The sequence below is a fragment of the Atractosteus spatula genome, chromosome 18 (assembly GCF_055471065.1).
Source record: "Atractosteus spatula isolate fAtrSpa1 chromosome 18, fAtrSpa1.hap1, whole genome shotgun sequence".
Classification (NCBI taxonomy): Eukaryota; Metazoa; Chordata; class Actinopteri; order Semionotiformes; family Lepisosteidae; genus Atractosteus; species Atractosteus spatula.
The window spans coordinates 5,601,569-5,617,431 of NC_142723.1; the positions used below are offsets into that span (position 1 = coordinate 5,601,569).

The 15,863-nt window shown below is 46.9% G+C and overlaps 1 protein-coding gene across 1 annotated transcript in view; it reads left to right on the top strand.

Annotated features, from left to right (window-relative positions):
• The first annotated feature begins 202 nt into the window (after positions 1 to 202).
• The window catches only part of caskin1 (CASK interacting protein 1), a 120,441-nt gene continuing 104,780 nt past the window's right edge, over positions 203 to 15,863 (top strand). The window contains exon 1 of the mRNA XM_088936795.1: positions 203 to 301. Within this exon, the coding sequence (XP_088792921.1) occupies positions 208 to 301 (94 nt within the window). The 5' untranslated portion in view covers positions 203 to 207. The remainder of the gene's footprint in view (positions 302 to 15,863) is intronic.

The following is a 15,863-nucleotide window of genomic DNA, read 5'->3' on the forward strand; positions in this document are numbered from 1 at the left end:
TACAGATCTGGGATCGAAATTTCGGCTGCTGTGATCGCGCACTGCGCGCCGGGGTGTGTGGAATCAGAGCATCTCCGCTATCAGAAGCACAGACCTGCTTCTGCACTCCGCCTCGCTGTTATATCAAGGGAGGGTCCGCGGCGGCTGACTGGATCCGAGATCACGGAGCATGCTTTGGATGTAAAATTAAGAACAGCGCAGAGCAAGATGGGGAAAGATCAGGAATTGCTCCAGGCGGTGAAGACTGAAGACGTTGTTACGGTACAGAAGCTCTTGCAGAGGCCTAAACCTGGAAAAGCAAGTAAGTGGCATTTAATTCAGGTGGCTGTCTTTTTTAAAGGTGGCCGGCTGAGCGATGGATGTATCAGACTGCGAGAAATCTGGTCTTTCTATGGCTTCTGGATTCGTGTATTTTTCCCCACTTGCGCCTCTGGGGTCTACGCTACACTCGTTTTCTGTCAATACCGGCTCTTGAGAGATGAGATTCCGTCAGTCGTGGAACCTAGATGCTTCAACTCGCTCCTCCGGGGCGGATGGGCGCGCATTCAGTAGTCCCGCTTCCTAACAGGGTAGACCTCCAGATGCGAATTAATACAGCGTTTGCAGTAATAGATAGTCCAGCGTAACCTAATTAGAAACCATACCCTCTCCCAGTCACGTTAAGGGGGCGAATATGCCGATAAACACGCTGATACTTGTCGAATTAGACGGGATTGAAGGATTGCTTGGAATATAAAATATCGGTCATCATCAAAATGAGACGAGATACCCCTAATCGCGTTTTGCTAACATGCACATTTCACCCTTTATTATATTATAGTTACGGGGTTAATATCATTGTTATAAATATCGCCAGCTCCACTTGCCAGGGTGAGAGGCGTGTCATTTTCTTGGGGGGTCGTGTGGTGTGTGTATAGGCTCTGTGCCCCTATTGATGAATTCGTGGGAATCGGTCGGTAAAGGCTCGATGTTGCCCGAGCTGAGCCACCCGAAAGCGCCTTTTATCTACACAGCGATGCAAAGCCAACAAACTGAACGACGTGAAAGCCATTGAGATGCGGGGGTGTTGCCTGTGCGCGGTGGGGGTTGGGGGAGTGAGAGGGAAGATGTGTGCACGTCGTTCTGAATGTGAGCCCTGTTGAATGATAACCGTGCTATGTGCCTAGACGTGCTGATTCGCTGATGCCTGAACTTACACTCTGAGCACACATTCAAGACCTGAGTAGGGTGAGCTGGTGCTGGCTGGTTGTGGGCACAGGTGGAGCAACACCCAATGGAGCACCACAAAGGAGTACAGGCAGGTGGCATGCAGATGACCCCTCACCAGGCTGCTGGGCATCCTGCAGTGTGTCTAGGGGGCTGTGCCTAACCCCTAGCCTCTCACTTTGGTGTGTCATGCATCTGATATGGAGCAGCCTGAAGGTGTGATGAATGTATCAAACGTGAGATGTTGTCCCTGAACGTCTACAGTGGAGCTTCAATATACAGGGCGATCAGTATGGTATTAATATATGTATTTAACATCCATCAGCTTGTAATTCTTCTGTAATGTCATTACAAAATCATTTGGTGGATTTCAACTCAATGGCCAGTGGCTATAACTGTGTGGTTCTCCAGAGCATTACCCAGACCCAGACCCAGACCCAATGTGAAAAGTTCACATTTAAAGCAAGTCCCGTTTCGCTGTTTTGTTTTATTATTAGTATTTTGCAAGTAAAGGTGTCCTCCAGAAGCCTTGTTTTGGATGGCAGGTTAAGGATCAATTGTGACCCATCATGATTTTGAAGATTTGCCTCTATCAGTTTCTTACGGCTGCCCATTCCAGAAATACAGACTGTTTTGGGGGGTTAATTTGGGGGGGGGGGCACATGCTGTGATTATTTGGTGGTTCTGCAGACAGGGTGGCAGCTTGGCTGGTGAGCTGTAGAGAATGACTGCAGAAAGATCTGCTCTCAGCAGGGACCTGGAGGGATAATTGCTTTTCAATGAGGCCATGCTGAATTGCCTGGCTTTCTCTTGGCTCCGGAACAGGATTTTGAAGTTGGGAGCGGCCTGGCTCTGAATGTGGGACAGTCTCAACCAGGAGAGTAAGAGCTGTAGTGGCAGCAATACAGCAGGTGCTCATACAGAAAAGGAAATAGACTCCCGCTGCACAGCGGTTTGATACAGTCCAGGCTGGAGGAGCAACAGCGCTGCAAACCGACCTGACGTAATGGAAGAACAAGCAGGAGGAGGGAACTTATTCTCTTCCAAAATTCCGTTTTCATTCCATTTTCCTTTTGTTTTGCGAAAAATAAGGCATCACGCAAGAGGCCTCTCCACCCAGTTGCCTTATGTGTACATTCTGTTGCATGGTGGGTGTTTTCACTACTTTTCACCCCTGTCAGGTGACCGTCTCTTTGTGTGTGACATGTCTAAGAAAGATTAGAGATGAGAGGCGACTATCTGATCCTTGAACCCTCCTGGTGATTAGTAGGTAACCCCGTTCTCTCAGGATCTCATCCAGCTCTTTCTTTAAAGAAACCAGGGTATCGGCTTCAACAACAGGGCTGGGTAGCTTGTTCCACTTGGATAAAGAAGTGCCTGCTGTCCAGTCCCAGGTGAGACACTGCTGTTGTGCCCTTGAGCAAGTTACTTCACCCAACCTGCTCCAGTAAAATGCTCCAGCTACATAAATGGATCTAAATGTAAGTTACTTGGGATAAAAGCCTCAGCTCAATGAATTAGTAATAGTTTTTTTTTTTTTATCCTGGGATGCTTTGGGCCCGAAACACGGTTCTCCAGTTTCAGCTTGACGCTACACAAAATATCTTTGTGTGATGCAGGGAGCTGAGGTTGCAACAGCAATCTGCTTACAGAGTGTCTTCTGTCCCTGCCATTTTTTTAATGTGGGAGTTAGTAGAAAGTCATAGGAACTTGTCAGACACAGCAAATACAGCTTGCATGACTTTACAGTGAAGATGGCTGCTGTTGAGCGATGGAGGTCAATATTCTATTCCTTGTTGTGCTTCTTTTTAGCCCAGTCTGTTTACAGTGCATGCAGATTATGTAACAGATAAGAAGCGTTTCCACTCCAATCATTCCATTAATAGGATTGTCATATCCAAATAGTTTTCTGCTTGGCCCCATCCTTTCCATGTAAGTGCTGGTTAAGATAAATTGAGTTTTTACAGCAGAGAGATTTGTCAGCCTGTTTTTTTTTAACAGAACAGGCCTATAATGTGTGTGTATTCTCTTCCAGTACATCTGAACAACTCTGCCTGTTTATGTACTTGTGCCTTTATGAAGAAATGCCTGTTTTTGGGCATGCATTTAGGCTTAAGGATTAGGGTTTGGGTTTGGTGATCTTATTCTACTCAGATGTGCTTGCGTGTACAGAGGGGCCACCAAAAAGATTGCACGAGCCACAGCAGTGGTTGAAAAGTGTGTGTCAAAGCCAGTGTGTGTGACTGCGTTTTTACATGTGTGCGCACACATGCGTGGGAGTGTGTACGTTCTATCCAGGAAACTTATAGAAAAATGAAAAAAATAAGGCTGTGGATTATGTCAGATATCTTTCCCGGGGGGCATCTCTTTCACTTTGCGCTAATAGCAGACAGGTTTACTGCTGGCACAGGAAGAAGGCCCTGTGATAGGCTGTGTTTCTGCACCTGTATGTGAGCAGCCCAGCTGGCTGAGGCCGGGGTAGTAGCCCTGCCAGGCTGGGACAGCCCCGGACTGTCCCGATCGTAAACCCCTCCTCTTAAGGACGCTCCAGCCCTTCCTTGTTCTGTTCTCATTCCCTGCACCTGCCTCCAGTTCCTGCCCCCCATCCTATAAAAGCCAGACGCTCACTCTGTTCCGGGCTCTGTATTGGTTCCTGTACCAGGCGAGTCCGGAACCTGGAGCGCCTGGTCCTGTCAAGTTTTTAGTTCCTGTTCTTGTTCCTGTGCTGGTTCTGACCCGGTTCCCGTTTTTAATCCACTTTGTCTTTGTTTTGGATGGACCGCCCGGCTCTGGACTTGTGCCTTCTCTCGGATTCCCCTTTGGACTCAGTTTTGGATTGTTAGCCTCGGCCACACCTCCGCACCACCGAACACCAGCGCACCATGGACATGCCCCCTGTTTCATTCCTGAGCCCTGCAAGCTTTTTTTCCCCATGTTTTCCTCACTCTACCCCGGATTGTGTCATCTGCATAGGGTCCGGAAAGAACGCCTCGTTACACGGACAGGGTGATGGGCACAGAGCAGCACAAGGGGCAGAAGATGTGACCCCCATGGGCGGAGTTGGCTCTCCTGTATGTTACAGTGTGGCTCTGGGGGAGAATGTGCCCTGTGTCTCAGTACAGCAGTGTAGCGATGCATTGGTCAGGACCCTATGCAGACGGTATAATCTGGAAGTAAGTGAAACGGACAACGGGGAGGAGACGACAAGGAACTGGGCAGGTTGACGAACAGGGGGGCGTGACGACTGTGCATCGGTACTGGTGGGGCGTGGCCAGGGTGAACAGGTCCAGAGGAGTCCAGGGGGTAATCCAGGGCGAAGTCCAAAAGTCCAGTGCCGGGTGATCCATCCAAGACAAAGACAAGACAAGGTTTAAAAACCGGAACGGGATCCGGTGCAGGGACAGGGAATAAAAGCGGTTTAACGAGGCCAGGCGCTTCGAGCCCCAGACTCAGACGGTCAGGACGCCGTGATGAAGCCTGTGCCATCGGGTCTCTCCTGGACCCACTGGCAGGTGGGCTTCCGGGCGTCCATCTCCCAATACCGAGCCAGGAATAGTGAGAGCGTCTGGCTTAAATAAAGAGGGGCTGGATAGGAGGCAGGAGCCCATGATCAACTACAAAGTGAAAGAGCCGGAGCGCCCTTAAGAGGAGGGTTTACGATCGTGACAAGCAGGTATGCCAGGCCTGTGTTTTTACTTGCTCAGTATTGCACCGTTTTGGTAGTACAGGAGGGAATACAACCAGAGTGGCAAAGTAACCTCCTGTGATTGCTAGGAGCTTCAGCGAGCACGGATACAGTACACATGCCTCCGCTAGCATGATATCACCAGATAATGTGTGTTTACATTCTCTGTCATTATTATCATCACGACTAGTCGTAGTGGCAATAACACTGTCAGCAGTAGATGTTATTCATGCTCCTGCTGGTGGCTCAGAGGAAGCTCACTTTCCCTGGAGAGCTGTCCTGCTCAACTTCCTTGCTGACGAAGGTGAGCGAGATGGCGTTTCTCTGCTCTGGTAGAGCTCGGAGGCCGGCTGTCAGCGGATTTATAATAGGAAAGCAGAGTGGGATAGGCAGGCTGCTGTTGGACCCCCCAATTCAGTCTGCAGCCTGTCTAACTGAGCGCACTGGCCATGCGCAATTTCCCTGTTTTCTACTTATCAGCAAATTTAGACAAAGCCTTTTTTATTTTTTTTGCTCTCCTCGCTAGCATTTAAGAAAAAAAAAAATCAGTTGAACGAGAAACGCCGGCACGGTTGTCCGATTGTCACATGGAGCAGGGCTTCTGCGTCGGAGCTCGCGGAGCAGGGAAAAGAAACATTAGGACGGCCACCAGATCGTTGTGTTCATTTCAAGGCTAAGCTTTCCGGCCTGTTTCCGCGAAAAGCAATCGCAGCAGTGAGATGTGCCGAACGCGGTCGATGTGCTCGTGTTTGTTTGTTTTGGAAAGCCAGTGAGCCACCGCATTTTCAAATCGCCTTTAAGAGCCACCCGTTGGACTCCTATGTTAAGGACCCGAAATAAAGTTGCGATTCCGAAACGCATGCGTTTAGCAATAAGATCTAGTACGGGGACAGTACCAGAAGAATGAAATGCCAAAAGCACTCTTGTTTGTTTTTTTGGGGGGAGGTGCTTGTGTGTTCGTGTGGTTCTTCAAGATGACATGCTGTGAGGTATAGTCTTGTGACTGACGAAAACAATAACGAGCCGTCCAGGGGCTGGGAGGTGTGACCGTGATGTGCAGCCCAGGGGCCACACCTGTCGTAAAGGCTAGTGAGGCTGAGAGCCCAGTTACATATCTCACTGACCGCCTTCTCCCTGAGGAGGGCAGTTTCTTTCACCAGGCAGCATTTCTGAGCCAGCAACCGACTGACACTTGTGCTGCTGACCACACCTTGACTACAGTCACCTCCGTCCTCACCAAGTGTCTCATATTTGAAGCTGGTTTTCATTCCCACATTGAAAATGAGGCGGTTCGACCAGCTGGAGCTAAGGGTAGTCAGAATCACGGTGAAAATACTATGGTGGACAAAGGCAGGAGTGGTCAATTCCAGTGCCCAAGGTGTTGGAGTCCCTGCTGGTTTTCGGTTCCGACTATGAGCGGAACGGTACTAGTGAATTAAAGTCAAAACCCACCTCGTATCTGTGTTAATTAGGTGCAGATTAAAAATATCTTGGGAACCTGCAGGATTCAGTACCTTCTGGACTGGAATTCACTGCCCCTGAAGGAAAGAGTAAATGCAATTTCCCCTGGTCTGCTGCGGTGTGGCAGCATGTCTCTGGAGGCAGAATGGAACAATGTAAGCACAGTCCAGATACAGTACCTGACTTTACCTCCCTACCACACAGCAGCGGCACTGATGAGGGGTGTGCTGAGTCCACAGTTTTCCCCTGCAGTTTCCTGCACCCCCGCCTGACTTCCTCTGCTTTTCAGGAAATTATGTAAGTGATAAACCTCTGGATGTGCTTCTGAAAGCACAGAGGAGCAGGCAGCAGGCGAAGTACCTGTGTGCGCTGCGTTCCCCAGCAAAAAGCACATTTCAGCGGCAGGGCTGGTGGGGGCAGGGGGCAGCCGTGTACCACTGGATACCTGAAGCCTGTGCAGAGAATGCAGGTCTGCGCTGCAAAGTGTGTCCAGATTTGTTCGGGACTATAGTAAATAATACTGTTTATGCAGAATTGAACTGTAAATTGATCTTGTGCCAAACAGAATTAAAAGATCTGGATGAAAAGGAGCTTCCTGGAGGTAAATACTCCCCTGCATTAATAATAATACAGTACATGCTGTTTTGCACACTTTGGTCCAGCTCAGTGCAGCCTCGAGGAGGTGTGGATCTTGTAAAAGGGGGGGCTGATCTCAGTGTTAATGCAGTGTGCATGTTGGGGGGGTTGTGATACTATCCTCTAGTTCTTGTTCATGTTCTGCATTAAGGGATAGCAGCAGACAAACGGGCAGTATGAGGGGAGTCCTCAAGGTGCTTGATTTCTTGGAACGTTTTCGAATCGCTGTGTAGGCTGTCTGTCCTGGAATGTTTGAAGTATTCAGACTTCCCCCTGGATCAACTGTTGGCTTTACCATGAGGAGAAGGGAGCATCTCAAAGGCCTCAAGAGGGTGCTGACACTGCTTCATTTCACCACCAGCTGTGAAGTTGAACCTGCTGGGTGATGCCCAGGTAGCTAGTAAAGGAAACCAGCTCATTTGTCAACAAGGCGTTAATGGTTGTCCAATGTCACCATTAGGAATTCTGTGTCACGGGAGCTACTGTTCAATACCACCTGACACCAGACTTCCCAGTGTCCATCATTTTCCATATTGTTGGCCTGATTCTGCAGAAGCTGGTAGAATCTGCTCTAGAGAAGACGACAAGCCCTTGGCACTTGAAGCACAGGATCTATGACCCAGCTGGATTGAAACAGACTGCAAGCTCTGCTGTTTGAGAAACCTTGACACGGCCCATGCCTGTTGCATCAAGCTGGTCAGTTTTGGCCACCCATCTTTTTTTCTAACCGCTGTATCCAATTCAGAGACATAGGGAAGCTGGAGTGTATCCTGATAAGCCACAGATGCAAGGCAGGGTACACTCTGGATGGGACGCTAACCCATCACAGGGCACAGACAGAAAACACAGACACACACGCATTCACAGAAGGGCCAGTTTTCCCAGAACCCAATTAACCTGCCAGCATGTCTTTGGATTGTGGGAGCAAACCCACATGAACATGGGGAGAACATACAAACTCCTTGTACGTAGCACCCCAGGTCCAGAATTGCCAGTACCAGCCCCTGTCCCCCATGTGCCTTGTCCTTCCTGTCAGTTTTAATTATTTTGAAGTTTTTTTTGGGGGGGGTGCATATTTTGCTGTTGAGGAGCACACCAACTGAAGTCAGGCCCTCTGTTGAGGGAATTAACAGCTCGGTTTAAAAATTGCCACAGGCCTGGCCTTTGGTGGGATAACCTTGATATCCGTTAGGCTAGCAGTGAATGCAGATAAAGTAATGTATGCCTCCCTTCAGCCTCGCTGTGTGTCTGTATTGCCAGAGGCAGAGAATGTCCTTGAAGATCACACACCCTTGAAGATGCCCCGAAGAGAGCAGAGTTATTTTTATTTATGTTTTTCAGTTGAATGATCCGCTCTTGACATTTCTATCAGCCGAGCTACGCGTGAGAATTAAGGAAGAGAAAGGCGGGTTGGCGGTTTTAAACATACACCAGTTTAAAAACGGCATGAAAAATCCCGTCGCCTCATCCAGCTCTGCACAGGGAGCAGGGAAAAAAAGGAGCCCAGACAGGTTAAAAACAGAAAGCAGTGGGCTGCTCTTCACGGGTGTGAGGAATGTTACCACATCCTGTTGCTCCTGCCAGTTCCTGTGGATCAGTGTAGAAATGGGTAGACGGAGGTCTGGGATCAATTAGTTCCCAAAAACCAAAGGGAAAAAAAAAATTTCTGGACCAACCTTTCCTTTTTTGCCCTCATCTAAAGAATTTTTTGTTTCTGGGGTTTTTGGAAAAGAACTAATTCCGGACCCTGGCGATGCTGCTGGTGAATTTACTGTATAGGCTCACGGTTCACAGTGGGGACCTACAGTAGCTGAAATCGCTGGGTCAGATCTGACTGTTAGACCAGCTGAGGCAGGAATCCCAGCACTGCTAGTGGTACCTCTAAGGTGGGGTGGGTTTGAAGCAAAGTGAGCTGTGCAGCAGTGACTCCAAAGATGTGCTAGAAGAGGTGGCGTTATCATTGGTAAAAGCTGCATTTCATCTGGGCTCTTCACAAAAAAAGTGAGAAAATCACGCATAACATAATAGTGTCGCATTGGTATAGTGGCACACTCACCTGAAATAAGTGCTGATTTATTTAGCTGACACTTTTATCCAAAACAGCATGAAAGAGCATCACTGCCAAGCACAACCCCTTTCTGATGGTCCCTTAGCATGATCTGTGCTGCCTAATCCGTGAAGCATGATGGAGCCATAGGAAGCTTCCTGTCATACAACAGTCTGCAGTCTGGGTGATAAAGCCCCAGTCAGGTAGAATAACAGGGTGGGCTGCTGTTTCCAAGTGCATTTATACAGCTGGCTGCTTTACTGGAGCAGTAATCTGAGTGATGTACCTGGCTCAAGGCTACAACAGCACTAGCCCACCTGGGATTTGAATGTACAATCGTCCACGTCCAAGTCCAGTTCTCTAACAGCTGCTCCACGCTGCTGGCTGGTCCAAATGGTCACTGCCAATCCAGGCCCGTGGAAATAATATAAAAATATCTGTTCTACATTATATGTAGGAAAAGTGTTCACCCCACAATTCCCATCCGTTTTCACAAAGCCTGCTCCTGCAAACTTTCCAATGAGGTTTTGCGTAGAAAAGGAGAACTTTGTGGCTTTATTTGAACATAATTCTCGGCTTCTTAATGAACGAAGTTTCAGAGATGGGTTACAGTAGATATAGATTTCAAATCATTAAATATCGCTAATGCTCCGTTGTAAATGTGTGTAAATATGTAGTCACCGAAATCAAATATTTGACATAAAATCAGAGTGATTGGAAATGTTATAACTATTCAGGAGGATTTTAAATAAACTCTTCCTGACACACAGAGATTTGAAATAAGCGAATATTCCTGCTGTAATGCAGAGTTATAGAAGATTAGACACTACATGGACTTTACAATCCAGATTAAAATCTTATCAGAAGCATGATTACTGTCCCCATTAATTAACATTTATAAATTGTGCTTTGTTCAGAAATGGCTTTGTTCTAGTTGGCTTTTAAACAAGAAAAAAAATTACTTTGTGTCACTCAGGTGCTGGTCTGATGCATTGCACAGTGCACTGGAAAACAAGTCTGGATGGGTCTTCAGAGCCTTGGAATGGGGTTAAATATAGATTTCAAATCATGAAGTGCTGCAAATGATCGCTTGTAAATTGTATCTCCTTCTTTCGCTGCTCCATTTTTATGCAATGCCCTTCCTGCGTCTCTTAGAGAGACTGGTTTTAAAACCACACTTAAAATGCATGTTTTTACTGGGGCTGTGCCGGATTGTCTTACAGTCTGTCCCATTTGTTCTTGCTTTTTATTTAGTTGTTAGTCTTCATCAGTGTGTCCTGTGTCCTTGGGTTTGGAAAGTTGCTTTGTAAATAAGAGTGATCATTCTTATTAACATTCATCATAATGCTTATTTATAAAGAAAGGGGAGATTGTAAGGGAAAGGGCTGGGGCTCTCTCGTTCTGCCCTCCTTCCTGGGAGTGGGCAATGCTGCCAGCTGCTGCCGCAGGGTGCTGCGACTCTGATTTCCGTGGCGGTCTGGAACATCTGGGGCTGCCCCAGGTGGGCAGCATATTGCCCTGCTGTCTTATCCTCTCTGTGGCAGCATGATCTGCGCTGTCTAATCCGGGAGGCAAGATGACATATTGCTGCAGATAATAAGAACGCAGGTTAATCACCAAGGACCGGAGCCAGAAGAGAGCTTCCTGTTCCTGGCGGCCAAGTGGATAAGTCTCATGCCGGGATGGGGCAGCGCTTCCGCGCGCAGTGTGCTTGGGATGAGCTGGTGATGACGGAGGGTCACCTGGGATGCTGTTTGATGGACCTTTCTCGGCTTCTTGTGCCCCTGCAGCTGTGCGCTTGGTTGGCTCCTGTTTTCCACCGCGGCCCGGCTCTGTGTCTGTGGGCAGAGGGGTGGCGTTCGCAGGAGTGCTTTCAAACAGATCTCACTTGTGAGTTCAAGAGTTTCCTGGCCACTGCTGTGTTTATGTGGGTTTTTTTAGCTGCTCTTAGCGCTGCTAAAACCGTGAAATGATTCCTATGCAGGTTTTTTTGTACCAAAATGGCCACCGATACAACTTTTTTTTTTCCCATTCGGTGGGAAAGGCTCCGTTTTACCCTGGGAGATTTGTTTTGTGTGGCTGGAGAGTTTCAGGGCTCTATCTGAATCCCCTAAGGCTTTTTGTCGTGTTGAGACTGCAAACAGATTGCCTTGGTCATGACATCGCAGTGGCCAGGAGACAGGGGAAACAGCACAGGCAGTTTGACCTGGACTCTTGTCCAATTAACCATGCTGGTTTCTCATGAGTCAGATATCACATGATTGAGGCAATTTACAAACAATAACAATTAGGCCTCTTGCATCTTCTAACTTTGAGCAGCAGGTAGAGTCCACACAGCAGAGCGATTATTTTCTTCTTTTCTGTCTGCTGATGGCTGAAATCTATAGCTGAGGAGGCTGCAGTATATCCTTTGTGGGTCTCTGGGCTCTATCCAAATGTATTCACTCTGGCGTTGCACCAGACTGGTGTGTTTCCACACGCCTTGCAGGTATTCTGAGTGACACAGCTATTCTACTTTTGTCTACTCGGCTTCTAGATTTCTGACTCTTCTGACCGTTTCTGTAAGGAATCATCTCCAAATGTCTTAAGTAAACCTGAACATTTCACAAGGAACGAGTAATTCAATAGGAGTCTGTACTCCTCTTCAGCTCGAGGTTGCCATAGGAGTCTTGACGCTACTTTGTAAGATGTTGACACAAAAAAAGTCCAGAATACATTTAAAGTTTGACTGCTTTTTGTGAACGGCAGGCCTTTTAGGTGAGAGTAGGTAATTGCTTGAAGGTGACATCTTAATTCTGCCCCAAGTACATCAGCCCTCAAGCCCAGGTTTTTTTTGTGCTTCATTAGCGGGCGCGTGGCTGGGCCAGCTGGCACAGAGCGGGCTCTTCATACGGAGCGCTCTGTGCAATCCCAGCTCGATGAGTTTCCTTGGAAACCTGGAGGAGCTCTGGGAAGCCGAGTGGAAATGTGTTCATTACCTCTCTGATGGAATTTCCTAAGGGCTGGCCTGAGTGGAGCCTGCATTTAGCGTGTTGAATTATGCATTCGACCGCCTTCCAGGCACCAGCCCCACCCCCCTTTTAGAAACTGCACTTTGTAAGAGAACAGGGTGCAACTGTATGAGGGAGAAAGCTGGTGAATTCTCAGCCTGACGCTGTTCTGAGGACACCGGAGGCATTTGGGGTTCATTTGCCTCCGGCGTCAGAAATATTCACCTTATGTCTGCTCGCATCTCCCGAGATTGGTGTTCACAGACAAGGGCGTGAGTGTGTTCTTGTGCACTGTGATGGTACTCAACTTGAGGCCCTTCCAGTCATTTCCATTGCTTTGATATTACCAGCTCCTTAATTGCTATATTAATCCCACGCATGATCAATTAAATGATACAAGAACTGGCTGACGTAAAGCTGCTTCATGGGGGTGGATTGACTGGTTTGTAAAAGTTGAGGAGCTCTGCTGTTGCACACAGTGTAATAAACAGCTGTTTTGCAAGGAAGAAGAGCCCCTTGCTGACTCATAGTTTGACTGATGAGGGCCCTGATTGGCATTCTCAGTCCGTCTCCTCTGCTGTGCTGCGCGGTACAACTGATTGCTTTTTGAGCCACATCTTTTTCTCTGCAACAGGCGTGGCACACTTGTGTCAGAGACATTCACCTTAGTTCTTTCACGCTTAGCGGGGGATCAGCCAACTCCTAACGGATCTCTCTGAAATCCTGCAGTTAACAACCGATTAATGAGACCAGTTAAGTCAGTAATTCAATCAGTGAACCCGTTTAAAGGCAGTTTGGAATGAAATCAAGTCATCTCTGAGGTCATCCCATTGGGTATGGGTTGGTCTCTCCTGGATCAGCACCTCCCACATGGCCCTGGTGGCACCTGTGCTTGTTTTTGCAGTGGTGCCGAAATAGCCTGGCACCAGCATTCAATGACATCGGTCCAGCCTGTAGTTTAGAGGGCTTCATTCTTTCTCTACATTGGCTTATATGGATTTGTCTATTGTGACACTACAGCAGATTAGCCTCACTGTGTCCTTCAAACTGCACAGCCAGTGAGTAGTCTTTTGTCAAGATGTTTATTTGGATAGATTATAATCTGGCCCAAATTAATGTGAGCAGAGCAATGGGTGGTTGGGTTTCGAGATCAGACCTGAGCTGTGATCCGTGCAGACGCGGTGCAGGCATCAGTAGGGTGCACAGTGCTGGCAGACGTTTTTGTCAGCGTGTATCGAGGTTGATGGTGATTAGTACTGAAGAGTGCGACACCACTCCCCGCACTTTACCACACAGCGCAACTCACACAAGAGATTCGTAGAGAGCTCGCCAGCTCTGAGGCCAGCTCTCTCGGACAACAGGCAGACCAGTGTGTTTCCACACTGAATCTGATAGCAGTCTTGCTTAGTCCACCTTGTGAGAAGTCTAAGAAGGAGAGAGGGACGTGCATGTATAACACATAACAGCAACATCTTCATATACTGAGGTAGGAGCCTGGCTTTGCAAAGATCTGTTGTCTTTCCATGCTCTCTCTCTCTCTCCATGGTCCTGAATCTTACAGCATAGGCTGTTCCTTCTAACTGTAACTCTGAAGGAATACACAAGACCAATTTATTGTTAATTAAACAATTAAGACATGATAATTATGCTAATTGCATTTAAATTTACAGTTGACCAGAAATCAACTTCTTCCTATCTCGTAAATATTCATTTCTGTGTTCAGACCAATCTACAGGGACTTAGACTGTCACAAGCCCTTCTCCGCTACGAGAGTCTTGCAATCTTGAATTGCCAATGAGTGTTTCAGTGCAGTTCTGTGCCAGATCTACTTCCATTTTTTTTTTTTAAACAAAAAGATTTATTTTTTGGTCTTGTGACGGAAGATTCAACAATAGAGAGAGCTGTTTGTGAGACCCAAGCAAGAGGATGCCTTTCAGAAGTGCTTGCTCCCATACAAATGGACTCAAGTTAATTCTGCATATTTAGGTAGAAAAAATAAACATACTATTTATCATCTTGGCTTGTGTGTCATAAGCTGCCACATGAGACTGTACTTGGGGATGATGATTACTCTACTTATTCATACTTGTTTATACGGTGTACACTTTGAATATGTAAATAAAGTTGGATTATTTTATCAATCTGCTCTGTGCTAGTTAGAGCTACGAATGATCACAATTTGACCAATTGTTAATGAATCCCTAATTAAAGACTGTTTGTTCTGAGGCTGTCTGAGCTGGTCATTCCACACTGAAACTAGCCGCTGAGCACAAAAAAAACATTTAGACAGTAGACTCGTCTTCAGGTGTGTGGGGGGTGAGGCAGAAAGCAAGACTACAAGTTAAGGGGAAGAAAAGAAAATTGGCCAAAGAGCAAGAGAGGTTTACAAGTGAGAAAACAAAATGTTGGAGCCCACGGACAGCGACCTGTGTGACTGTTTCTACAGTTAAAGACGTGGAGGAATTCACCTATGTGACAATTCTTGGAGCCCACGGACAGCGACCTGTGTGACTGTTTCTACAATTAAAGACGTGGAGGAATTCACCTATGTGACAATTCTTGGAGCCCACGGACAGCGACCTGTGTGACTGTTTCTACAATTAAAGACGTGGAGGAATTCACCTATGTGACAATTCTTTACCCAATTTCAAGGTCACTCACCCCAACCTCCTAGTATTCCTGTTCCATGCAGCATGTAGTTCGTCCAGAGATAATACTTATTCTGTTATGTATGTATATTAGGACAATCTACACAGTACCACAATTTCCTTGTCTAGAAGGAGTCTATGTTTTGCCAGTAAATAAGGAGCTCCAAAAGTTCCATATAGAAGGCATACAACAGTGGAGAGAGTAAATCTAGTTAAAAAAAGTTATCAGATGTTCTAGTTTATGCTTGGAAATTATTGTTCTTTAACATAGGCTTTTGATCAAGCTTTAATTGTGACGTAGTTTTTTCTGTCAAGATGAAGAATCTAGGAGGTTTAGATGGCTTTCAACCCAGATTCAACTTTCATGTCCTGGCTTTTTCACAACTCAGTCTTCACGATTCAACCTTTGTATCCTGGTTTTTCCTCTCAGACTTTCACTCTCACGTTGGGTGGCACCGTGAAAATCGTCCACGCTTGCGCTCTTAAGTCACGCTATAGGAATCAAAATTCTACTCATGATTATCTGGGAAAAACCATGGCTCCACACTCTGAGAGTGGGATCCCAATTGATGTAATTCCACTTATTTCCACCTTACAATTAGGGCATCATTCCAGTTCGCCGTGAAACAGAAGATGTGCTAAAATACAATGGCCCCAAATGAAATAAAACGCAAAGATCCAAAAAAACCATATGAATCTTCCATGTTCCGCTGTCTTGCTCTGTCGCATATGTATTACATCATCAAGCTGCGACTTGCCACATTAGCTGCACATGATGCTACTTGCGTCGCCCTCTAGTGGAGACTAGATTCAAGTGAACTGTGCCGCGGCAGGCTGGCAGCAACCCCTGCTAGTGCAAAAGGGGTAACTGCGGAAGGTGAAATTGTGTGTGTGTGTGTTCCGTGTACCATGTGCAAGAAAGGCAGCACCAACATGTTAAACATATGTGTTCAACGCAATCAGGCAGGCCATTCTCAGTGAAGCACAGTGCAATTAAGCCAGCAGACCAACAATGAGACCACCAGTGTTCAGTGTAGGCTGTTTTGTTGTCAAGATCTCCTTCACCGACCTGATCAATGGACCCACTGGAAGGCTGTGTCTATTAAGTGTCGGGGAACACATAAAAATACTTTCACTGTAATGAAAGGGACTTTAGACTTCAGAAGCTATTTTTTTAATTCAGCCATTCC